Raw genomic sequence first — 26,167 nt, forward strand, 5'->3', positions numbered from 1 at the left:
CTTTTGAAGCACAGTAACTGTAACTTAGTTCGTGTTTAAAAGTAACTTTTACAACAATATCCCAGTAAAATAAATGCAAAACAGAACTATAATGTGCCAGGAACATCTACTCGTACATCCAGATCTGATATCGCTCTGTCACGTGATTTTCTCAGGGCGAGGGCCACATATCATTTCTGAACACTTTGCGGAATTGTGAAGTGCCAAAGCGAAGGCCTAGATATGCTTCCCATTTCCAACACACGCTTGAGCCCAGTACTAGTCAATTTTGTGTGGAAACCGAAACCAGAACTAACTTCTGCGTCACGACCTCCAGAGGCCGCCCGTTTCGCCCGTTTGTTGATGACTGGCTTCAAAACTTGTGCTGCTCGCGCACATGCCACGTGTATTTCACTAAAATGGCTCGCGCTGTGTTTGACATTCGAGTGAAGTCTCCCTGTAATGTTCACAGCACCTGACGAAGTGTCGATCGGGCATGTTATTAAGTGAACGGGGCTCTAACAGCCATGGGCATCATATTTGCACGACGGAGAAGAACGACACTGTTCAGATTATGCATTCTCCTTTGCGGTGCCGGTTTTGTGCTGCTTCTGTTTCGGCAGCGATCAGTCACGAACCACTACGAGTTGTACGACGGACCAGCGAAACCGATCATCGGAAGTGACAGTGGTGTTAGTGTAGCGAAACCTCGGGAGAGAGGAACGTGTATATTAAACGTGGATGACCCTGACGAAGAACAGTTTTTCAAACGGCAGAATGCATCGTGGGGTGCAGGAGGTGATGCCGTTCAACTGAGCGGGACTGAAAAGGAGATCGCAGACAGGCAGTTCAAGAAGGCTGGGTTCAGTGTTTACATATCCGATCGCATGCCATTGAATAGGACGATCGGAGATCGTAGGCATCGCACGTAAGTCTCTTTTTGTCGTTAGCACTTTCGGTCGCGTTCAAAAAGTTCTAAAAGCAAAGAAAATGTGCGGAATAATATGAGCAGGCTTACAGCATGCAGGGATCTGTTGTATGGTCGTCAAATGCGATAAAATTATGCTTCCCACTTCCAGCGTCTATTCGACGAGCAGCTGAATGGCCTTGATGTAAGGGTGGCAATCGTAAGAGCGACTTATCGAAAGACCGACTTATCGAAAGACCGAAGAATCAAAACATCGAACAATCATAAGGCCGAAAAATCGAAACACAGACACACAGAAAATCAGACAACTGAATTATCGAAAGGCCGAAAAATAAGGAACCCAAGATAAGAAAACTGTTATTCCAAATGCGCTAGAAAATAGACCTCTCCCTGTTTGTAAACAAATGAAGTCATAGTGTTCGACAAGGCCACCAATTTGGTAGAGTTGAACTACGCTAGAAGCTAGGGGCGAACAAAGTCTCGCCCGAAAGCCATGGTCTTGAGGGGATTACAATGATCCCTGAAAGGGATGCGACCTTCGGTCCTACTTTTCTTTCAATAGGAGGGCTTGAACAAGTGCCCATTCGTGGAAACCAGCCCTCCCCTTCAGATTTGTTTCGGTTTCACGGTTTCAGTCCGTCTACCAACGTCATGATGACGTTTCTCTGATAGAGGTCTATTAGCTTCTTTATTTATTTTTTTAATAAAAAGAACAATTACCCTTCGATGAAGGACGAAAGTCACTGAAAGGGTTAGCCAGCTGTAGGACTCGAACCCACATCTTCTGGATTACAGAACATTAGTTCTCTCAATTACCCTTTTCAGCCACTGGGTCACTGGTCATTCACTGGGGTGCTCACCCTTTGGTCTTTTGTCTCTTTCGTCTTTTTGTTTTGGGCCTTCCGATTATTTGGAGTAATGAATTTTGGCCTTTTGACTTACGTCCTTCTGATATTTCAGCCTCTTGGCTTTCGGCCTTATGATAGTTCGGCGTTACGATTTTTCGACCTTTTGATAGGCTTTCATTGACATATCTCGTTGATATTCCCTGAATTCCTGATGTCTCCTTCGGTAAAGGGCTTCACACCACACTTCTTTCTCAACAAAGCACAGTGTCATGAGCACCATTTCCTTTCATTTGCAGCTGATAACAGAGACACACCCACATGCATAAAGGTGCCCCAGAGGCAGAAAGACTTAATTGCTTTCACCTGTTCTACTTACACATTTATGCACAAAAAACAGGGCGGGTTTACCAACGGGTGTTTTCCCCCAAAAATGCAGGTGCGTTCACGGGGCCATTTCTTGAAGGGGATTCGCTAAACAGGTTTTATCACCTCTGGCTCGAGGTTACTTTTGCCTGTTTGGTGTTTCAGTCTCAGAACAGTTGCTTTCCACCATTTCCATTTTTCTCAGCCATACTTTTATCATCTTAATGGTTTCAGTTTTCAGTGGGAGAGCCTTATTAGCCGACTGGGGTACAAATACTCCTGTGAATCACCACGTCAGCAAATTATCTTTCGCTGACGTATTCTATCAGTATATAAACAGGAGTTCTGGAGTTGTCGATTCAGTTGCTGAAATCAGAAACTTCTCGAAATTATCATCACTATTGGTATATCAGTGAGTCAGTAAGTGTTGGCAAGCCACCCAGTGTACTGCTGCACCGAAAAACAGGGTGTTGCATTTTGCTGTGATACGCAAGTTCTTAACCCGACGTACTTGCTCCCCAAAGCATGCATGGGGTTCTTCGTTTTTTTGTTGAACCCGATTTTTCACGATAGTTCCCCTCAAACTAATTTTCGAGAATTCGGGTAAAATACTATATCTACCTGAAATCGTAACGGAAGAAGTGCAAGGGCACAGGCGAGCTGGTACATGATAATACGAAGGGAACCCAGAGACAGGGGAAAGAAAACACTAAACACTGAGATCGTGTGTGTTTCGTGTTTTCTTTCCCCTGTCTCTGGGTTCCCTTCGTATTACTACCTGAAATCGTTGCAGTCCTTCAATTAATTGTTCTCGGTAAGCCGTCGGAAAAGTGGATCATAATATCAGCAAAGAGAGCTATTTGTGACAACCTATTTGTCCTCCTTTTATAATCCCCTCCTGCAGGAGTCAAACAGGAGCTCTTGTGGTGCTCGGGCAAGTGCTTGAACGCTGCAGTTATTCACTGCCCCAGTTCCGAGCGCAAAAATATAAAAATCCTTGTTTCTCGTCCCCGTATCACAGCAGTGGCTTGTTTCGTAGGCATTTTGTTTCACCCCAAAATTCCCATTTCTTCCCAAATTCTCGTGTGTGAATAGCACCCAATGTTTCCCTCCCGAATTTGAAAAGTCATAAAACCTAAAAACAAAGAACCCTAAATATGCAGCATCTTCTATCAGCTCCAGCAAGTGACGGACACCCTAAGAGGCTTCCGTTACAGTGCCTTGTTTCAGAGTGCTTGGACGTCATTCTTGACGTTACAAATGCCACACTTCCTGTAAGGCTTTCATTGAAGATGTTGTTGCCGTCAAGAGTGGATAAGTACACCTGTTCGACTCACAAAGCTTACCAAATGTGAGCTCCCTTTGTGTAGTTGCAAAGGAAGGAAATGTCAGACTTTGTTGCTTTGTTCCTTTGATGGAGCATATCCGAGTAAGAATCACGCGAGAGAGTCTCGGACATGTAAGCCACGGAAATGTCACGTTGGAAAGAGAGTGTAGCACGTCATTCGAGCAACTTCATTCGTTGCTCGCTCCGTTATTGCATCTACTATGCACATATCGTTTAAATTTCTGCGGAACATATCGGAAATACTGTTAGAGGATACCGTGCCTCTATCCTGAGACCAATTTGGGTTACACCTGGTTTCTCCATAAATTCCATTGACTGTGAAATCCTCGGGTTACGTTTCCACCGAAGACGAACAGAGGGCGCCGCGTGTAACACATGTAAGAATGGGTCACCTATACGTTACCAGCAATACCACCCGTGTGTGTCAGCACTGCCTACGCCTCCGGGGATTAGCGCTGGTAGGTCACCCGCACACAGAAAAAAAAAAGAAGAGAAAGATCAGGAGAGGGTTTAATAGACGTAAGGAGAAAGAAAAACACCCGATTTCTTCCCGAATTACAGATTTAAAAATAGCACCTGGTTCCCCCCCACCCCCCCCACCCCCCGTCAAGTCTGGGAAAGGCATTTAACCCAAGAAAAGTTACTCCCAAAATATAAACATTTGGGACCATATATCTGGCGGCCCATAGGAATTAGCCAGGTGCAGCTACATAATTGAATTTGTTTCAGAAAATTAGGCAGAGTAAATTTGGCTTGGGAAGAAATAAGTGCCCACCATATGAGAGCAAATTGTTCCGGGTGTCTCTTCGATACTATGCCATACACACACACCAGGTGCACGGCATTGGTGGCATGAAAACCTACCACGTTCTTTAACAGACGTTGTAGAGAGGAACAGGTGCTGTGCTAGTTTCGGGACGAGGCAGAGCATTTACCCCCTTTTATGTGTTTCTGGATAACGTACGTTAAATCTGTGTCGTACGACTTTGGGAATACTGCGTTTTGCTGTCTACTATGGGAACTACTATGGGAACGTGGAAAACTGTGGCATAGTATTTTGCAAATGTGGATTTTGTTGACTGTCGATCGCACCATGTGAAATGCTGCACGTATAAATATCGGGTGGAACACGCTAGTTTGAGGTATTTGTACGACAAAAAAAGTAATATCGAAGTGGAGACCTGCATCAGTAAAGAAACTTAGGAAGCAGTTGTAGATGCATTTCAGGAGCATCTTCACAGTCAGTTGCTTGATGGTGTTCAGAATAATGGAAGAACACATACAAAACATGCAGAGCATAAGTGGAAAGAGGAAATTGTGAAGCTTCACCTTACAGTTGCTGTTTCAATGCCTGAATAATAAGAATAGATGGGTCCTAAGTCTGGAATGTGGTACATGTCAAGGAGTGATGAGGGTATGGGCATATATTTTATACGAAGTACATAACGAGAATTGAACAAGGTTATTGGGCAACAAATTGGGCTATTTGGTGCGGCATTAAAATCGATAAAAATGCTTATATGCTTATAACTGTCGCCCCTGCACTGGTGTTTTTATTGATTTTGATACGCAAGTAGGGCCCAGAAATTTTAGGCACTGAAAACAATGGAAATAGACGGGCAATTAGGCCCTTAAAAACAGCAAAATTGGCGATAAAATACAAAAATTAATCTTTGTTAAATTAAATTAATCGTTAATTTTTGGCTGGTGCTTCAGAATGTTCCATCCAGGAAAAAAGGCTACGGTATAGCTTGGGACAAAAGTTTACGGAACACCTGGGTGTCGCATTTCGCTAGGGGACGACACCCTAGTAGCCAAAAGGAGCAGACACACATACTGAAAGATTAACAGGATAGCTGGTCACCCGTTTCTCGTTCGATCTCTACCTAATACCTAACGGGGGGTCGCTCCGATGAAGAAACGTGCCAGTGCCGTGTTCCGTAAACTTTTGTCCCAAGCTGTACCATACAAGCTTTGACTTCTTGTATACGAATGCTGAGGCGGCCTAGTACCACACGATATTGAACATTATTTTTTAGTTCCCGGCCATCGAAGATCTCGAAAGGCCAAGAAAGGCAAAATCTTTCAATCCAATATACACAAACTCCTTTCTAGCAAACCAAGGTAAAAAAAAAAAGATAAGAAAGGATGCAAACATGCAGAAACGAAAAACAAAATCCAGTTCACTCTGCATGAAACTGAAAGGCGCACTTGCACTTGCACCTCTAAAACATGCTGTCATGGCATATATAAAAATGTTCAAAAAAAGGCTACAATTCAAGAGAGTCTATAAAAAGGCAGGCAACCCCCAAAATGTCACATTGAGGCGTTTATAGGCATTTATAGGCAAATGCCTAAAATTCCGGGCCCTATACATAACAGAATCAGCTTACTATACATAATAATATTCTACCTGCAGTAAGCAGATTAAAATTCCATTTTTTTTTTCAATCCAACTTTATTGCAATGCAAGCGCAAGATCTACATAGGGGGTGGCCAGAAAACAGCATCGTGCTGTTTGACAAGGGCGCATCCCCCTCATTCAGTGCAGCAACAGGGAGCTATATACAGTAATTGTGATCATCAATCTTAAGCGTGAAGAATGCTACAGTGAAACAAGGAAACGAGATAAATATACATACAGTGAACCCTCGTTAATATGACCCCCGATAATCTGACATACGCGCTTTACGACCATACTCTCGGGGAAACAATGTAGTGAATCCTCTGCAATATGACCCCCTGTTAATATGACCATTCCGCATTATGACCAAAATTTTCGGGAACGACCATGGTCATAATAACGAGGGTTCACTGTATATACATAACAGAAAATTTTTTAAAAAAAGGAAAAAAGCAGATTTCAGACTGGTGAACTTGCAAACAGTGTAACAATCATCATCGCAAGGCGGAGTACCAGGCATCCGGACTGATCCCCTTCAACGTAGAGGGATGGCCGTCCACTTGCTCCCCTACCCCGTAGTTACAGACCTCTTCCAACTTGCTTGGCTTCCATGTACAGCTTCCATCAACCTTAATAATAACACCGGAAAAAAATATGGTCCCTTTCCCGAGAGCGATTACAGCAACCCCCAGAATGAGGATTCTGTTGATGTAACATTCCCCCAATGCCCCCGGGTGGCTGTTATCGTGCTCGGAAACGAGACCGAATTTGTTTTTCAGTGTTGTTATTAAGGTTGATGGGAGCTGTAAGTTCATTTCCAAATGAGTTGCAGTACCATGTGCTTAAAGTGATCTTGCAGGATACAGTGACCCATACATGTACACTGTTAAAAATGAGCTTCACCACATAGCACGTTCCTAGCAGCCACCATTCTGCATATCATTCTGTGTTCCTGTTTGCTGAAAATTGGAAGAGGCGCCTATCTGGGTTTTATTATGCATGTCCCATATAGGCTCCTCCCCTGTTTTAAAGGAATCATGACACAGAGTGATATCATTCGGAATGGTGGTTAGCTAGGAGCGTGCTATGTGGTGAAGTTCTATTTTAACAGTGTATGTGCATGACCGAACTGTAACAAAATGGTGGTGTTATACAGGGGCGAAACCAACAGGATTTGGCTTGCAGTCGTGTTGTGCATGTCAGGACAAGCAACTTCATTTCGAGGTGATGAATTGAGACAATGCTGAATTAAGTTTCATCGCCATCATCCAGACATTTTTGTATTGTCCATAATGAATCAGTTAATTGACATTGACTGTAGGCTTTATATAAATAGATAGGCTTTAAATATCATTGTTAAGAATGAGAGAAAACATGCAAGTTGTACATTTCCTACAGACACCTCGGATTTTGTTGTTTGCAGACTATTACCTATTACGTTCTTTTCCCCCGAAAAAGTGTAAGATATTTCTGAAAGTATCACTACACATTATCGTACATTTAGGACCTGAAAAAGTCTGGAATCTCTACGAAAAACTTGATACCTCCTTGTTTACCAGCTTGAAATGTCGTGTCCTTACCAAGAACTGACAACCCTGGTCCTTGAACACAACACACTTTGTTGACCTGTGACAGGCAGACCCAAACATTACAATGCACCAGAGAGAACTGGATGGGTGTAGCTGCTCATCTAATTTTTCCAAGCCACGCCTGTTATCATGAGAGCTAGCTATCTGTTCAATCCCTACCTCTTCCAGTTTTGAGACTATAAGATCTGAATCTGAAGAGCCCTGCATAGTTCATCTTCATGCGCAAGGTACTGCTGTATGACACAACCATGCGTAGCTTGGCTTTGTCGTCCATGTGCAGTAAGGTGAGGCAGAATGCTCATTTGAGAAGTCTCACGTGGTACACAGCTGGCACCGTGTTTCTGACAAGGATGTGGAGGGGCATATGGTGGCGTAACATGATTCAGGTCATACAGGTCATGTTTGAAGATGTTGAAGGTGGTTGTTGGACATACCACCAGGTTTTCGTAAAGCATTTATCTATTGCGACTTTGAAGGTGTGTTCTGCACGTCTGCCAACTTTGGTATAACCTCTACACCACTCTAATTCATTCATTTGGTTTTGGTTCATTTGGTGTGCCACGGTTCTGGGGCTGCACTGGGGATGCACCGCCTTGCCGTATTTGATGCCTGAGCCTCCATGCATAGAAACTATGGTCTGTGGTCACGCACGTGCCTGTACGTTGTACGCATCGATACATCTGGTCCCGTGGTCATTCCATGTCCCTGGTCGTGTCCCCCACTGTGTTAGTTGGGAGCGGTGCTTGTGGAATTTCATTTCCGAAGCATGGAGAGGCATCACGTTCCTGTTGGAAATGCCTTTACAGGCTGGAGAGAATGTTCGGCACATGCGACACCTTCCATTATAATTGTGATATTGAAAAGATGGTGGGTCAATGTGCTTCAAAAAACAGAGACAAAATAGAGTCAAAGGCTGAATGTGTCGGATGCTTTTCCAGAGGGATGCAGTGCTCCAAGGAAGCTTGTTCAGTCCAGGTACGGGGAATAGTATAAGAATGACAAGTAGATTGATGTATGTATGTCTGTTGAGCAGATGAACATGCGTGTTTAAAACACATACGTGTACTCGATGCTGTGTACGAGCTTGCCAATGTGTGCGTGCAGTTACTTTTATTAATTATACTGTGTCGCTCTTTTAATTCCAGCTGCCACTCGTTGGTCTACCCGGACGACCTGCCGACAGCATCTGTGGTTATCATCTTCACGGATGAAATTTTCTCTGCATTGATTCGAACTATATACACGGTGCTGCTACGATCGCCGCCTCATCTATTGAAAGAAATCATCCTTGTGGATGATGCTAGTACTATTGGTAAGTGCTTTAGTTGGAGGCACCCATAACAAGTTAATTTCAAATTACTTGGAAGGGTTTGTTAATTTTGTAGCGGGTGCGAAAGCTCCAAATTTGCATTTACTTACAAAGTTAAGGTCAAAGAAACACCTGCCTGTTTATTTTCTGAACTCTCTCCCAGAGAGAGTGCAGAGTGTGCGTGTTACACTATGGAGTGGTTTTGTTCTAAAGTAACAGTGCTACCTATAAAGTAAGAGCTTGTCATTCCCTGGCAGCTGCTCGATATTTACGGATGATATGTTGCATTTCTCAACAATATTACCAGTGGCAACAGGTCGTCGTTTGAAACTACATCACTGAGCAGTGCACATGATGCAGTGAACATATAGAAGACCCTGGGTGCACTACGCTTGAAATACGTTTGAAATGGTTAGGCATATATCAATCATTCACGTGTCAGTCGACCATGTATCAATCATCGGAACGCTCATGAGTGCATTCAATACACCCACGAATTGTAGAATTTTACTGTATCTAACTAACCGTGGGGCATAGCTCGACGTTTCGGGCCTTCGAAACTCACGATCACAATCATCTGACAAGGGCCTGCTACGAACTCGCGTGAAGGCCGACATTGCGCATCGGTGAGCTGGATCATGCCGCATATTAGTGCACTCACCAGATAACATCACACCTGGGCTGTTTACAAGTGTGATATTACCTATCCGGTGAGTGCACTAATATGCAGCACAATCGAGCTCACCAACACGCCGTGTCGACCTTCACGCGACTTCGTAGCAGGGCCCGAACTCGCGACTTCTCAGATGATTGTGATCGTGAGTTTCGAAGGTCAGTGTCAATGTAACTATGTTACTTTATTGCAGTAACTGTGGCTGGTTACATTTCAGAAAGAGTAATCGAGTTACAGTTATAACCTTAACTTCATTACATTTTTTGTGTGGCTTACTCATGACCGCTTTACATATTTTCTCTTGCACTTTCCCGGTCACGTTTCCATTGGCACTGACATATCTGCAAACGGCTGCCCAGTACACAGTCGGTCATTGCTTGCACCATGTGATGTTCACAGCCTGCTCGCAGAAACGTTATTGAAACGTAAAAACAAAAAAGCTAAAACGTGAAAAAGCTGCTCATATTTTAATGGACTACGAAATGAGCTCAGTCAACTGCAGCACGGTGGGAATTGGAATTTTGGATACATTTTTTTATTTAAAAGCCTGTCCCATTTTTATTGGACACGGCAGAAATATTACCACAGCGGGTGAAATGCAAGACGGGTCTACGTTATTGCTAGTATGCAGCTTTGTTTCGTTTGTTCAGTCGACCTTATTTTGGTTCGTGAGTCGGACATTGAGGGGAAAACGTTGAATGCTTTCTCTCATTGCAGATGAACTCGCTGGCAAACGTCTGGACAGATTTATCGAACGGCACTTTTGCAAAGGACTGGTGAAGCTAATACATCTGAATGAGCGACAGGGGCTCATCCGAGCGCGACTCGCCGGTGCTCGGATAGCGACGGGCGACGTGTTGGTATTTCTGGACTCGCACTGTGAAGCAACGGACCGTTGGTAGGCGTTTCTTTAAAAAATCAATTCTGTTTATGCCGGCTGTGTCACCAGGGAGTTCTGCTTCATTAAACCTTGTTAAACTGGGCGAGGGGGTCGCAATGGGGTCGTCTATACTTTCATGGGCCGCGGGGCGGTGAAGTTTGGCAACCACTGTTATAAGGAATTATACCTTCTTCCGTCCATAGCCATGCTGTTGCTGTCGTCTGCTACAGTAGTCGTACGTCCGCGGGACGATGTGCTCTACTTGAAACAAAATTCACAGCACTGTCGCATGAATGCACGAAATATTGCGCACCTCAGGTTGAGAACCCTCAGTGCAGGGATAAGGGAGCAGTTTCACTCAATTATGTTAGATGAAAGATTAATTGTGGCTGTCATGTCACATCCACGACTCAAAACCATTGGTCAGAGGAGAGTAATCAGTGCCTTGTGTGGTAGTCGCTCAAGCGGGAAATGGAGAAAATGAGCTGCGCTGCAAAAAATGTTCCGAAAGCCGGGAGAAGTCATTACGAAGTAAAGAAATGCGCCAACTTAACGTAACAACTACCAACTGTTTAATCAGACGTTTCGTCCGTGACGGGACGTCAAAGACGCACCACACACCCCGAGGTTCAAGACGGAACATACTGAGCATAGTTGGAACACGGGATGTTGTTTTGACTTCAACAACGCAGTGACCTTGGCACGTGAGCAGAGGTGCGAACCGAGAAAGCTTCTGGAGTCTCGGCACATTACGCAGTAATCGTTGAACCGGTAACAAAAACTGTGGGCCCCTTCTCGAACTATCTATCCCCTCCATTTTTAGCGACAAGAATAAGGACACTCGGTTAGACACTGAATAGGAAAGAACAGGTCGCAACTTTCTATCTATCCCCTGTCTCCTATTCCCTGTCTCCTGGAATAGCGACTGGTTTTCGACTCTCGCATTCGGTCTGTCACTGATGGTGTCTGTTATACGACGACGAAATGTCGGATTAAGCAGTTGTTAGTTGTTACATTAAGTCGGTGCATTTCTTTATTTTGTAGTGAGCTACGCCGCACGCAGTACAGCACTGCTGATAGTGATGCTGAAGGTCATGACACACTTTTTCGTTCAGCCAAACAACAACATCTGTTCCTTGAACATCCGTTTAGTTGGAGCATCTTGTGACTATGAATCTCTGACCCCGCATGAATGATAAAAATTTTGAAATGACTGCACTCCTTTGAGCATACAAAAGGAAGATAAATGTGAGTAAACACAGACGACGATCTATGATAAGTTGACAAGACATTTCACATTGAGCTATCGACTTATCGTGGCTTTCCAGTGTGGCATTGTTTGCCAGTCCAGTGTTATGTACTATCTATTCATGCTCTATCAATCAGTGCTTGCCAGTGCTATCTGGTCAATGTGTGCCCAATCTGTTGTTCAAAGAAAGATCCGTAGAAATAAGCAGCAGACTGGAAGAAAAAGTGCTAGCAGCTGGGCAAATGAATTCGATTGGTAAAGCGTAGAAGGTAACTGTTAAGGTACTGGGTATATTTCTCAAAGTATTTCTAACTGTATCAGTGTATTTTTCAAATGGTGTAGTTGTAGCTGTAACTTGGATACTTTTTAAAAGTAACCTTAACCACCCTGCACACAAGTTTAGTGTGCGACTTCCCATCTTTGTAGCAGGTTTTGACATGTCAAAACCACGACCTACTACAGTGAACCCCCGTTACTATGACCATGGTCGTTCCCGAAAATTTTGGTCATAATGCGGAATTGTCATATTAACGGGGGGATTTGCAGAGGTTTCACCCCCAGGTGTATGGTTTAAAGCGCGTATGTCAGATTATCGGGGGTCATATTAACGAGGGTTCACTGTAGATTATAATGACCATGTCATAGGCACCCCTTCCCAGTGCCGCATTTGGAAGCTAGCCGTGGCGCTACTCATCGGCCCGGTTATTTTACCCCCTGGTTTTATTTTAGTTTAAGTTCACTACTACCCTTCAATTACCTCTACATTGGAATCACTTGCCTTGAGGTACCCTGCTTAAAGACCCCATTGGAGGTAAAGGCATTTTGTGGTCGTTTCCGCCATCTGCCAAGTCTACTTGGGAAACAAGCACCGACTGGCATTACACATTTTCTGTCAGTCATGCTTCACCATTTCAATGTGGACACGGAAGCACAGGTCACATACAGACTGTCTTCCTAAAAGGTCATCTAGTTGTTGCTCTGCGGACCATAAGATGGGATCCGAGCAACAGCTGGTTGGCAAGTATGTCAAGGAATATGATTTCGAAATGTTCACGTCGCCAGGTGATTGTGACATGCAGACGACACGGGCGTCGTCTGCAAGTTCTGCCACGTAACACGGCGCATGTGTGAATTTAGAATGTGTGTGTGCCCCCCTTTTGCATGTGAAGTCGAATAGAAGTTTGTAATTGAAGCAGTCAACTAGTTTTTCATTTTGAAACTTGTGGGGTCTTCCAAACACTGTAGATTGGCTGGAGTAGTCTGTGGAGCACCATGGGTCGTTCTTGAATGATTTGTGAAGTACCCTAAATACAGTGTCCTTTTTTTTTATACATTCAAAACAGAACGGGTATAACCATTGTTATCCTAGCATATTTTGTTTCGAAGCACTTAAGGGTCAATTTTTCCTATTCGGAGCCGTCAGAATAGCTGTTCATTCATTTCATTCTGCACCTACAGGTTGGAAGCACTTTTGCAACCAATCAAGGACAATCGCACCACAGTCGTGTGCCCCATCATCGACGTGATCGATGACAAGAGCATGCAGTACATGGGAACGTCTGCAGACTTTTTCCAACTGGGCGGCTTTAACTGGCGAGGAGAATTTATCTGGATCAACATCCCCACAGAGTGGAAGAGAGCTCGAAAAAGCAAAGCTGATCCCGTGCGCACCCCTACTATGGCTGGTGGTCTGTTCGCCATCGACCGCAGCTACTTCTGGGAGTCTGGCTCTTACGATGCGGAGATGGATGGCTGGGGAGGAGAGAACCTGGAAATGTCCTTCAGGGTACGTGTCAGTCTTGTGTCTGTGACATCTTGCACGTGACCAGAGGGTCTGCTATGACCTCTAGTGACCTACATTGTTCTTGTACCAGAAATGCTTGTTCCTTTGTCGCAACAGCCTTGTTTAAGGCACTCTGTTTTCTGCTGCGGCAAATTCAAAATTCCGCTGCACTGACTCGTAAATTCCGTGATTTTCCGTGGCGAGCAGTCAACAGCTGCATGAAATGGGAGACACTTTATTTTCTTGGATAATGTGGGAACAAAAAATGTTATAAAATTACAGATTCAAAGCACTGTTGTGGCTCAGTATTACATACATGATATCTTGTGTTCTCATCTGATGCAGTCTGTTGCCTGAAATGATTTTATACCTGCTGAAAGATCTTTCAGCATCTACAGAGCTCATAGGAACTTTATAGGAAGGAGTTTACAATACATGCCCTGGGGAATATACATTTTTAGTACACCCATTTTTGTTCTTGGACTGTAGCCGCCATTTGAAAGTCTTAACATCTTGAAGGCAACCTCCCAGATATCAAATCAAAATCCGCCACTGCTACCGCTAAACTGCATACGGGAGGGACGCCGCCCATTCCTCATGTGAAGTGTACACAATAAACTTGGGATAATGTTATCCTAAGCTAAACTACAATCTGTCTGTTTTGTCCTGCAGCATAAACAATTTCGTAAAGCAGGCTTCAATTTTGTAGGGGCGGCTTCACCTCATGCAGGGAAGCGTCAGGTGAAGCCCACTTTCGGGAGGTGTCGTTCGTATTCGGCGAATAGTCAAATTATCCGGAAACCCGAATATTGTGAATTTCAATTCGCGAATCGGATACTTCGAGTGATTGATATTCGACTCGAATTTGAGAACTGTAATATCTACGCACCCTTAAAAATAAAGGATTCCGTGAAACTCTGTGCAAAACAAAGGATTCCGCGATTAATTCCGTGATTCCGCAAAATTTCGCGGAAGATGAAGGGCCTTAGCCTTGTTCCTTCGGAGTTCATGTCTTGCGCGTGCTTTTCTAATATGCCAGACCACGTGACGGCTAGATCCAGTGTTGTGTACCAGCTGGTGCTGCGTCCTGGGTCCGCTCAGAGCCGTATATTAAAGGGGAGTCTGGCCATTGGGAGGAGTCACAAAAAGAGACTCGACCTGTCAATCACAGTTTCACTACTCTGTTTGTATCGCTTTTTACCAAAGAGGTCCCCATGACACCTTGCTGCTACCCGAAATGGCCACCAAATAAAATGAGCTCATGCAAGGTACCTCTGTTCCACAAACCGTTCAAAAACCAGGAGGAGGAGGGTCGTGACTAGAGCCTGAAGTTTTCAGGAGATATTTTTTTCTAAATTCGGGGGATAAAACTCGGGTAAATAAACGTGTACTAAATTCATGCAAATTCAGGTACGCTTCGGTATTCTAAATATGGGGAGGAATTGGACTCAGTCACTCCAACCAACTTTAGTGGTTTGGTACAAACTGTGATGTAACTGTACTTACTGCAAAACATGTAAATTAGTGTAGGGTGAATTTCCGGCAGAAATGCATTTGCCCGTGTTAGCAACGCACTGCATTAGCCTAAAGCGCGGACCCCATAACAAGCGACAAGCGACGCGCTGCAGAATTTGTCGCTGTCGCGTATGGTCATGGCGCGACTTCCCGGTCCATTTGAGCAGCGACATTTCGTCGCCGGGAAATGATGTTTTTGGAGGAGCAATGCTTATTTTATTCGAGCTAAGTTGTAAACTGCCATAAATATACCAAAAATAGTATTTCATTCGTCAAAACGAGGAGAACTTGTAATGAAGGTGCTATGTAATATTCGCCGTAACGCAGTGGCGCTGCGGTTGAAGTTCCCAACGCCCCGACCACTTCTTCGTCTGCTACTTTTGTTGGTTGCCCTCTCCAACCTTTCGCTTGCCCACGGGTTCAGTTTTTGTTTCACGCCGCCAAATCTAGCTGGTTTTGTCAAACAACAGGCAACGAACTCGGCGACATGCTACAAATATCTACTGGGAGTAGATGCAGAAATATTGAGCCGCGACAAAGCTTTTTTGACGCTCGTGTGGCGGCGGTGACGTCGATTTTGTCGCTTCACTCGTGTATCTGCCGCGTGTCGCTTGTTATGGGATTTGGGCTTAAAGGGGTTGCAACACTTTTGACTCATTACCAGAGTTACTGTACTGTTACTGTAACTAAGTTCCTTTTTTTGGTAACTTAACTCGGTACTTTTGCGCCGTGGTAACTTTCAGAGGAACTCGTTCCTTTTTCAAGTAACTTTGCCAAAGTAACTTGTTAAGTTCCAAGTTACTTTTAACGCGCTTTTCACTCACATCCACATATTTTCTTGCTTTCTCTCCGGTTCCTCCATGGCATTTTTACCATAAAACGTGATATTCAATTAATGGCAGTATTCCATTCAGGAAGTAACAATCGCTGCCATTGCAATGAAGCTGAATCATTGTGCGCCCACAGGGAGTAAAGATGTAAAGCGTTCGAATATACCTCTACCGGAGAAACGTCGTCATGACATTGGTAGGCAGTCTGAAACCGAAACAAATCGGAGGGAGAGGGTTGGGTTCCACGAACGGGCACTTGGTCGCTGCCTCACATTGAAAGAAAAGTAGGACCTAGGGTCGCGTCCCTTTAAGGGGCCATATCGTAATCCCCTCAAGAGCGTGGCTTTCGGGCGCGACCTTATTCATCTCTAGCTTCGAGCGTATTTCAATTCTACTAAATTTTGGCACTGTCGAACACTATGTCGTCATTTGTTTACAAACAGGGAGAGGTCTATTGTTGGACATAAACGAAAACGATCTAAGCATGTTGCACTCCTCCGCAGGCAACTCAAGGTCTAACTCAACTGCTCACGCGCGCTGCACCTGCGTAATGCTATTTTTTGTCCGAAGTAACTTGGAAGTAACTCATTCTTTTTTTTAAGTAACTCAGTAACTGCAAGTTACATTTTAGTTACATTTTGCACACGGTAACTTGTAACGAGTTCTTTTTGACGGGTAACTTCTCAATCTATGCTCATTACACCATGCGTTCATTGTACTACAGTCCAGAGTACTGAGGAGAAAGAATTCTTCTGCTCTTTGTCACACCTAGTGAGATACAAACCCTCAAACACACACTCGAATAAATCACAGATGTCACAGACCTCAGAGCTCCCATTGGTTGCAGTAAGGACATGGCTAAAGGCTCCAACTTTCTGTGGTGGAAAATTAATTTTTCCACGGGGCTCCATTGTCAAATCCGCGGGCGTCTGCGAATAAAAATAGCAAATTCCGCGCCATTCTGCAAGTGTGGCACAAATGCATGTCTGGAAGCAAATGCATTCAGATCAAGCTAGTCAGTACCTGAAGGAGACGAACACACTTTTATTTTCTGTTAACCACGTTATTTTCGTCGGCCACCACCGACACTGTCGACCCACACAGCACGCCTTTAAGCCAAGCTTCGTGTTTCTCGAACAGTTCTGGAATTCGACAGCGAAGTGTGTTCGGCCCCGGTATCGACCCGCCGTTGGTAACTCGCGTCTCCAAGAAATTCCTTATTTTGGGGCGTCCAACGTTTTCCGGCGGAATATTCGCGGCAATGAGTGCTTCCAGAAATTCCGTAACAACGTCCATTCTTACTTCCCGGGCTGCGACCACAGAGTCCAGCGCCTGCAATCTTACATCACGCTGCTGCAGTCCAGAACAACCAGCAGCAATGTTATTGCCTCGCTGCGTTTCTTCCTGCCTTCGCTTCAACTTGTCGGCGTTCATGCGGTGCCTGTTGCTCATTACGGGGTCGTCGATCGTAGATCTACGTCGATGGTCGACAGACTTAGCACACACCTTGCAAAAAAGGATGCCTCCGTCCTCATAGAATACGGCGTTTCTGTATTCCCGAGCGCGATCCCGCACAGTTTTCATCCTAAGGTGCGACATGAGTGACATCGTACGATTAGGAAGGCGTTCGTTCTCCACCGTTCCGCAGATGCACGTGCACGCTGATCCTTTCTCATTTCTTTACAACATGCGGGGAGAGGAGAACCGTGCCATGTGACTCACGCTGGTCGCACGTCTGCTGTCGGCGCCGTTTGCAGGCATCGCACGAAGCAAGTTTTTTTTTAGCATGAGGCTTTTTTAGCGAAGGGCTGTTTTAGATCTGATAGGCATTATTGACTGAGGGAGCATAAATTACTAATTGCACAGTGAATTGCTGCATTCCGTGGAAAAAAGGCGATTCTGCAGAATCTCGCGGAATCGGGGAAAGTTGGAGGCTTCCGACACGGCCTCCCTCGTGCTACTGGCGGCGACGCATGCTGTGGTGTGAGAGCCACATGAGTTTCGGTATTTGCGGTTCCAATTTTCTAAGCTTCAATTACCCTCATCGCCGTAAAACTTGGAATGCAGGCTCACATTGGTGTAAAGAACCTTCTCTTACGTTTATCTGGGATAACCTGATGGTGTCGTGTCGCAACCCCTTTTAAGTACGGGATTGGTTTTATGAAAGGTCTGTCACATTTTCGTGCGTGATGCTGTATCTAGATGAGACAGGCTTCCGCCACAACACAGTAAATAATTTGCGCCAGAGGAATGTACAAAATAATCGTGGTTGCCACACACGGCGTAAAAAAATTAATACTTTTGTCTTCGTGCATTTCCTATGCGCTATACCGATGGATTGAGACGAAAGTTTGTGTGGTCGCATTGAGTGTGTAACGCAGTTCTTGGTAGTACCCACAATTTCTTCCGTGGGTTTCTCCTGCATAAATTCTTTACTCTGAGGCAGCGGAAGTCTGTCCGCCAACGAGGTGTCGGTCGAGGAAGTATCACGTCATGCACGAAAATGTGACTCACCTTTTCAGTGCACCCACCTGGTGGGAATCAGGGGGAAGTGCAACGTGTTTTTATTTTCTAGATATGGATGTGCGGTGGCCAGATCGTGATAGCTCCCTGCTCCCACGTGGGCCACATCTTCCGAGACTTCCACCCTTACAAGTTTCCGAACAACAAGGACACCCACGCCATCAACACTGCTCGGTTGGCCGAGGTCTGGATGGATCGCTACAAGGTGTACTTCTACCAAAACAGGCCCGAGCTAAAGGTAACGATAAATGCTGCACGTTGAATGTGGTAGTGCAGATAAAAATGTGTAAGGTAAGGCCCAACACTGTTTGTGCACAAAGGCCTGTTTTATTTTTTTGATTTTTTTTAATGCCTGATTTTACTGTTTCCCTTTTGATGGGATTGTGACACTTTCACGTACAGGCGTTTCACAAGGCATGCTAAAAATTTCTATTGAAAAACCTACTTGTGCGAGAATTCTGAGGTCAGTGTTACTTATCTTCAGCGAACTTACGATCACTTTGATCAATTTTCTGTGGCAACAAGCTGAATACCTCGAACTGAACTCCGAAATTTTTCGCGTGAACGTAACTTTTTCTAGATCTGAGCGAATAACAAAGTTTCAAAATTGAATCGAATATGAATATGTTACAGACACTGCGAGTCGAATTCAAATCAATTATTTCAATTTGGAATCAAATTTGAATATCCCCAAAAAGCCCAATTTGAATATGTACTTTCTGTACGTTCTACAAACTGCAAATATTTCCTTCTGTTACTGCATGCAACTCTGGAAGTCGTGAATGCAATGAGCACAAGTACAAGTTGTCATGCAGAAAAGCTAGCCTAGTGTTTGCGGACAAGGATGAGACACTTTCTATACTTTAAAAGCGATAAAACCCCCGTGCCGGGGAACAAGTCAACAGACGACACAACACACAGGCACAGAACTGTGCCTGTGTGTTGTGTCGTCTGGTGACTTGTTCCCCGGCACGGGGGTTTTATCGCTTTTAAAGTATGCTGTACCGAACAGCCCAATTTTTAACCATTTTCGATGTACACTTTCTATGCCTTCAAGAGCTGTCTGTAGCCCTTTTTTTGTAATTTCTTCCTTTTCTTCGGTATAGGGTAACTTGGGAGAGGACTGTTCTTCAAGGTAGAAATGTCTCCATATTTTTTGCCAACACCGCGACAGTGCGAGTAAAGGAAATCACTCGTTAATGTTGTACATTCAGTACTCAATGCTACCTCTCCCAGTTTAAAAACCACTTCGTATGATGCTGTTTACGCCGACATGGTGGCGAGACACACTGCCACGGTTCCAGAGCCATCCAAAATGCGATGATGATGATGACAGTTCAGCAGATTACATTTTGGGTTGGTTTAAAATCCAACGTGTTGCTATTCCCTCACTAAACCATACGCAAATTTTCGCCACTGCTTCGGTCTCGTCCAAAATGCCGACGTGAAAGTGCAGTAACGGAGCTGCTACATTACGTTTCAGAAATATTTGTAAAATATTCGAAAGCTGCGTATATACTCAAAATTGCCTGTGGATACTTTTTAAATAGCGATATCAATAGCAATAGCAATATTGTATTGTGATCTGAAAATTCGGAAAATCTGACATGCGCATTTCCAAAATGAAGAAAGAGGAAAGCCAAGAGAACTAGAGCTGTGCAACTATTTGAAACTTCAAGTTTGAACCGAATAGTTACCGGTATTGCTGTTCAAAAAGTTATCGCAGGCAATTTTGAGAATTCGCAGTTTTCGAATATTTTGCAAATACCTGAAACAGAAAAATGTGAAACTGTCGCTTCGTGACACGTGAATTGTCAGCCACCACCGGTTCTCTCTCAAGTTAAGGCAAGAATCGTTGGGGAGTTTTTCTTTCTCGCTTTTGTTTTAGATAACTGGCGTGCAACCTTGTTTCCCGTATCAGCCTTGTCCTTGTTTCCCGTATCAGCAGAAAGTCATGAAAAAGGAAACTCAAGGGGCAGACCTATGTCCTCGTATATGATTTACAACACGCCAGCTTCGTCTTATCCTTGAACTTTAACTTGCATTAGGCAACTGCTTTACTTCCACTACTTTACTTTACTTTACTACCATACAAACAACTATGGGCACTGCCTGAATTGCAAACACGGAATTTGCGCGCATAATTAATTACCCTTAAACTACGGCATCCAACCGTTGGTACTTTTCCCCATGTATTGTGTGCATCCATCTTAGCAGCTCAACGAAAATGGCAACGGAGAGCGACCACCAGTTTTCCACGCGTAATTAATTTACCACCTCTTGTTGTTTTTACTTTAAAGAGTATGTTAATTGTGCAAGTAAATATATAACTGAGAGTATGGCATAGACGCAGGCCATCTGGTGGACAGACAGTGTGAACACCCATTCCAAAATCACATGCTGGAACCACTTAGGGATCATGCTGGTTCTGAATGGTTCTTGCAGGTTTGAACTGGTTCCTGCTTACCACGGGAGACCAGCTGAGGTGGTCCGAGCAGTAAATCTGACCAGCGGAGATGGTTCCAGCAGAACTGGAGTCCATTTACAATTGGTTTAAGATGGACAATATCCAGTTGAAAAGGTTCCAGCAGAACTGGAGTCTACGTACAATTGGTTGAAGCTGGATAATGTCCAATTGAAAGGCTTCCAGCAGAACTTGAGTTCATGTACAATTACTTGAAGCTGGATAATGCCCCGTTGAAAGGGTTCCAGCTGGATCCATCAAAGCTGGTTTCAGATGGATCCATCTCCACTGGTCTATGCTGGGATGTGTTCTATAAGCCAGCTTAGATGGAACCACTTGAGTTTCCAAGTGGTTCTGGCTTGTGATTTTCGACTGGGTGGCCTGAGTCTGAACACAACTCTCTAGTTGTGCCCAGACAGGCTTTTAAGGTCACAAAGTAAGTACTTATCTTGCAAAGTTGATCTCGTTCTGTTGTGTTCAGTTCTTTTTCTACAGCTTTTCACATATTTTGAGAACCATTGTAGCGTCTAGGAGCTGCATGTCCATGGAGATTGTGTGCAGTGTTTGTACAGAATCCTTTTCCCAATTTCTCACACAGAGATTAAACCATGGCGACATCAGCAAGCGTAAGGCTCTACGTGAGGGTCTTCGCTGCAAAGACTTCAAGTGGTATTTGACCCACGTTTACCCAAACAAGTTTGTTCCAGACGAGGATGTTCTGGCTCATGGATATGTGAGTATCACGATGGTGCCCTTCTTTGTCCTTGTCCTACCTTATTGGAGTTGATCGCACATATGCATGCAACAGGAGGATGGTCATGTTGTTGCAGACCGAAACCGTGTTTTTGTCATTGTCCATCTAATTGGTTGGTTTACTGCTGCTCACTAACGTTGTTCCTTTAGTAAGTAAACAAATAGGCACCATTAATTACATCTTTTGTACAAGTAATGAACAAGTTATCGAATCAAAATCGGGCCACTTTGTGGGCAAGAACACTGACAATCGCTTATCTCTCCTTATTTGCACTGCTGGTACTAGGGGTACATTTAATCTGTGCCCAGGAGTGGATCCAGGATTTTCCACAGGCAATCTGGCCTTGGACAGCATGCTAAATGTAGTACCCAAGGTCCATTAAATAGTTGTGACAACAGAAATTGAGGGGAGGGTGTCTGGAAAATCTTGATTCCCCCCCTCTAAGTCTGTGCCTGTAGTAAGTACTACAGCCGCTGACCGATTTTTTGGACCCTGATTTTTCGGACATGCTCGATTATTCGGACCCGTTCGCGGAACGACCGCGGGTCCCGTGGAGTTCATGTATAAGAACGTCCAAAATTTCTGATGCCGCGCAGCCCCGTCGCTCTATATTTCGGACTCTGTTTGCCCAAACAGCAAATTTTTGTCTTGGGGTGACGGAAAATATTGGTAGCATCCGAAATTCGTATCAAAAGAAATCAACCAACTAAAATATTGAGGCAAAAAAATAGGCAATGATTGTTCATTTTTCATTCTTCTGAGTAGAAGAGGTCTGTCGTAACGCTTTTGCGCCTTCGTTTTTGGCCAGCGGCTTGATTCGAAACCCCAGCACATGCTGTCCGCCCGTGAGTGGCGCGACAGCGCTGTAAAACGAACTTCACCTAAAGCTTCTGCGCGATCCCCACCAAGTCCAAAAAATCGGGCGGTGATTGTATATATTTAAAAGTAGTAAGTGCTCTGTGTGGACATGGGTAGAGAGAGTAGTGAATAGGAGACAAAAATATCTGGACAATCGTACAGGTCTGCCACTGCCACAGTACAAATGGAACAAACAGTGGTTGACGGTACTTTCGATACTGCAATCATCACACCATTTTGTCAGATAAAAGACTGGAAATCTCAGCTGGTGATAGTACACGTACAAGATGCTTGCCGAATGCATAGCTTAGCTTGACCCCCAGAATCTTCAGAAAGTCTAAGAATGGGCATTGGTGTTTGACTGTCACCAAAAGGGTGTTGCAGTTACTGGTCTGAGCACAACGACCTATTGTGGGCGTTGTGGACGCAGCATTGGTGCTTCACGTATAATTTTTGAGCACCATAGAACACACATTGACAGGTCAACCACTTGCGTGAACCTCACTATTTGTACACTGTGCAAACAACAAGTAAGCAAGCAACGGACAGAAGCCGTGTGTTTCAGAGTTGCTGCTGTCACATGCAAGGACAGTGTCCTCATTGCTATGGTATGTTTCGTTGTTTTTTTATTAAATTATATTCTTACGATTATAGGTGAGGAATCCATGGTCTAATATATGTCTCGACAGCATGGGAAGGAGCTATGACAATACAGAACCACTCGGCTTATATCCCTGCCAGACCAGTGGTGATGGATCCTCTAATCAAGTAAGTTCTGTTTTCATCGTATTTCCAGCAAAAAGAAAAAAAAAAGCCCTCTTGAACAATCTTTTGCACTGCTTCCATCATTTGCTGCAATAAATTGTTATACCCCTGTACCCCTTATACCCCTTATACCCCTGTCACACAGCAAACGGAATGGCATTCCCAGCGAATGACATTCGCAACGAATGTCACCGTCTTGCACCGAGCTACACAAAGAAACAGAACGTCATTCGCAAATGATTTCAGTGTCGATAATTAAGACACCACGGCCGAACATATGAACCGGTATAGAGGTACATTAGTTATAGTTTTATTTCTTTTGCTCGAAACTTGCGGAACATTAGATTAGTTCACAAATTCGTTGCTTTTTCAAAGTCACTTAATTGGCTAAGTATCACAAGCAAAGACAACTAAGAAGCCTATCTGCACCGCACTTGGTACTGTGGCGACTGGGAATGAGAGTAGTTATCCGAAAAACTGTGTTTAGCTTTTTCCTCCCTTTGTGTCAGAAGTTATCAAACACGCAGGCCGCATGGCAACCTCAGGCGGCGCGCGTGCAGCCAGTGGGCCGCGACTTCGGCACCCCTGGCTTAGGATGATACCCGCAGAACCTTAGAAATGAAGTCGCCAAAGTGCAAATTAAGCAACCAATGTGAGCACTGCACAGACGCTCTTCTTTTCATCTGCATCTTAAATGTGAGGAATGCGCTTTTTTTTTTTTTTTCGTTTTCTTTTGCCGCACGAAGATTTGCTCTTCCACCAGATACAGTCTGCAGCAAAATCTTGTGCAGACCACCTTACTGCAACACTTCAGATAGCACCAGTTCCAAATGTACTTGCTATCATGTGTTTTCATGTAAATAAAGTGCACGTATCCCATTAAAACCAATATCTGCTGCTGACAGGCATTCTGTGGGTCATACATGCTAGAAAAAAGTGAACTACTGATATACTGAAGACCCTGATATAGTGAAGATTTTTCATGGTCCGGACGACTTCACTATAAAAGGGTTCTACCGTATTGGCCGAGGTTACCCTGAATTGCGCCTTCTGAAATAAAACCTGATCTTTTTTGCCCCCAATAATAAAAAAGCCTAAAAACGAAAACTCCAGTGTTTAAAGGTAACAGACTTGTGGTGAGTGAAAAATCATTCTTTTTTTTAGAAAGTTCAAATTTGCAAATTTCTTAGAAACAGAATGTTACGCCAGCAAGGAGGACAAGACAGGAGGCATCCTGGTCCTGGGGAGTTATGAAAAGCACATAACAAACAAGGCCGCACTGCTTGATTCATTACACGACTTCAAACACTTTCCCTACATTGCGTGTCGCGAAAAATGCGACACGCTCGCAATTCACCACGGTGCCGTTCGGTCCGCAGGTGTTCTCCTACACCTCCAAACGACAGATTAGGAAGGAAGACAGCTGTGCTCAGTTAGAAGCAGACAAGACCAAGTCAGGCGGCCAGACAGTATACAAGGTCATGATGGCTTCATGCTCAGAGGAACCTGACATGGACCAGGAGTGGGAGCACACCAGAGGTGGCGAGCTCCGAAGCTCGCGTCACGGCCTGTGCCTCGAAGCAAAGCAGACTGAGCAGGATGGCATGGTGGCCAGACCCTGCAGGAAGAGCCACGCGCAGGTCTGGTGGTTCTCCCACTACAAGGAGCCCCAAGTGGAAGTGGTGCGACTATGACGGCCGTTGGAGATAGTCGAAGGTATCTTAGCTTTGGAACTGCATTTTTGTACAGGGTGTTCCATGTAACTCGAACCAAGCAAGTATCAGGGTGTTTCTACAAACTTAGAATTGTCTGGGAATGTTGATATGACTGGAAAAGCCAGGGGGACTGTCGGGAAAGTTGCAAAAGAGTTCCTGAAGTCAGGGAAAATTGCAGACGCATGCCGTGAAGATATGCAGCGAATTGTAAATACCAATCAGTGTGATTGAGGGGCACCGTAGCAGCAATGTTGCCGCCAGCGACAGCTCGCGAATACGACAAGCTGAGAGACGTGAAAGTGGAAATGTAATGTTGAAGCGGTTAGGAGCAAGTAAGATTTATTAGAAACTTTCAACGACTTTTATGCAATAGGCAGCACTTCTTAACTGCACTTCTTGGTAACCTAAAGGAGTGCTAATAAACCTTATAGTTGCTCCTAACCGTTTTAACATTACGTTTCCGATTCCCTAATCACTGGCTCCTTGACAGAGTTTTCTTTTGTTTTCTTCTTCTCCTTTTTCGACGCATAAAAGTAAACCTGCATCACTTATAACTGACCTTTTAGCATAAAAATAAAATGGCGAGGGTCATGAATGGGACACAGCACTAGCTCCCCCCTTCAGCAGGGAAAAAAATTGTCATTCTTAAACAATAAGGAGAATCACATAGTGTTTGCTGGCTCTGACAGCTACTGAGTTTCACATTGTGACCCCCAGTCAGGGGCGGATCCAGACCCTCGGTGGTGGTGGGGGGGAGCCCGTAGTGGGGGGGAGATTGCCCCCTCCCCCCTTTGGATTCGCCACTGCCCTCAGTGGAACCTGTGCCAGATTACTTGCTCTTCTGTACTCTTCCGCTAGCTTTTTGTGCCAGTGTGATCAACCCTAGCACCTGTTGCTCAAAACGAGTTTGCTTTTTCTCTAGGTACAACCTTCAGTTCCGTCCAGCTCAAGTGATCCCTGCTGTCAATGTGTTCTTGCCGGACTGTGATTTGAAGGAACTTTGCTTCATCCTGAGCATGAATGTTTAATAGTTGACAGAACGCAGTGCAATTTAAAACTGCAAAAGGATTAAGAAGTTTGTGGTTAGGTGTAGTGCCGTAAAACTCCGTTCTGCAACTACGGGGGAAAAAAAGTGCCTTATTTTTTTAAATAGAAAAACATGATCTCATATTGTCTTTCTTGCACGACCTTAATTCACATTTGCCATCGCTTTTACGTTTTCTTTTTCAATGTATGAGGAGTTTTTCTACGCACAATGACATTCCAGGTCAGTGAATGATCGGTACCCAAGACACTTTCTGCTCTTGAAATCTGTCAGGAGCTTTTGTACATAGTAGGGTTGGAGAGAAATATTTGTCAACATATGCAATAAAGTATATTGAATAAATGT

The 26,167-nt window shown here is 44.4% G+C and overlaps 1 protein-coding gene across 1 annotated transcript; it reads left to right on the plus strand.

Moving 5' to 3' along the window:
* Positions 1-343: 343 nt before the first annotated feature.
* Positions 344-26,167, plus strand: LOC135366437 (polypeptide N-acetylgalactosaminyltransferase 1-like). Its single transcript, XM_064599137.1, has 9 exons — positions 344-907; positions 8,605-8,771; positions 10,159-10,339; positions 13,029-13,356; positions 18,274-18,459; positions 21,284-21,418; positions 22,952-23,065; positions 24,442-24,778; positions 25,700-26,167. Exons 1-8 carry the CDS (start codon positions 507-509, stop codon positions 24,754-24,756), a joined length of 1,827 nt encoding a protein of 608 aa, XP_064455207.1. The 5' UTR covers positions 344-506; the 3' UTR covers positions 24,757-24,778; positions 25,700-26,167.

Source organism: Ornithodoros turicata, chromosome 8 (genome assembly GCF_037126465.1).
Source record: "Ornithodoros turicata isolate Travis chromosome 8, ASM3712646v1, whole genome shotgun sequence".
Classification (NCBI taxonomy): Eukaryota; Metazoa; Arthropoda; class Arachnida; order Ixodida; family Argasidae; genus Ornithodoros; species Ornithodoros turicata.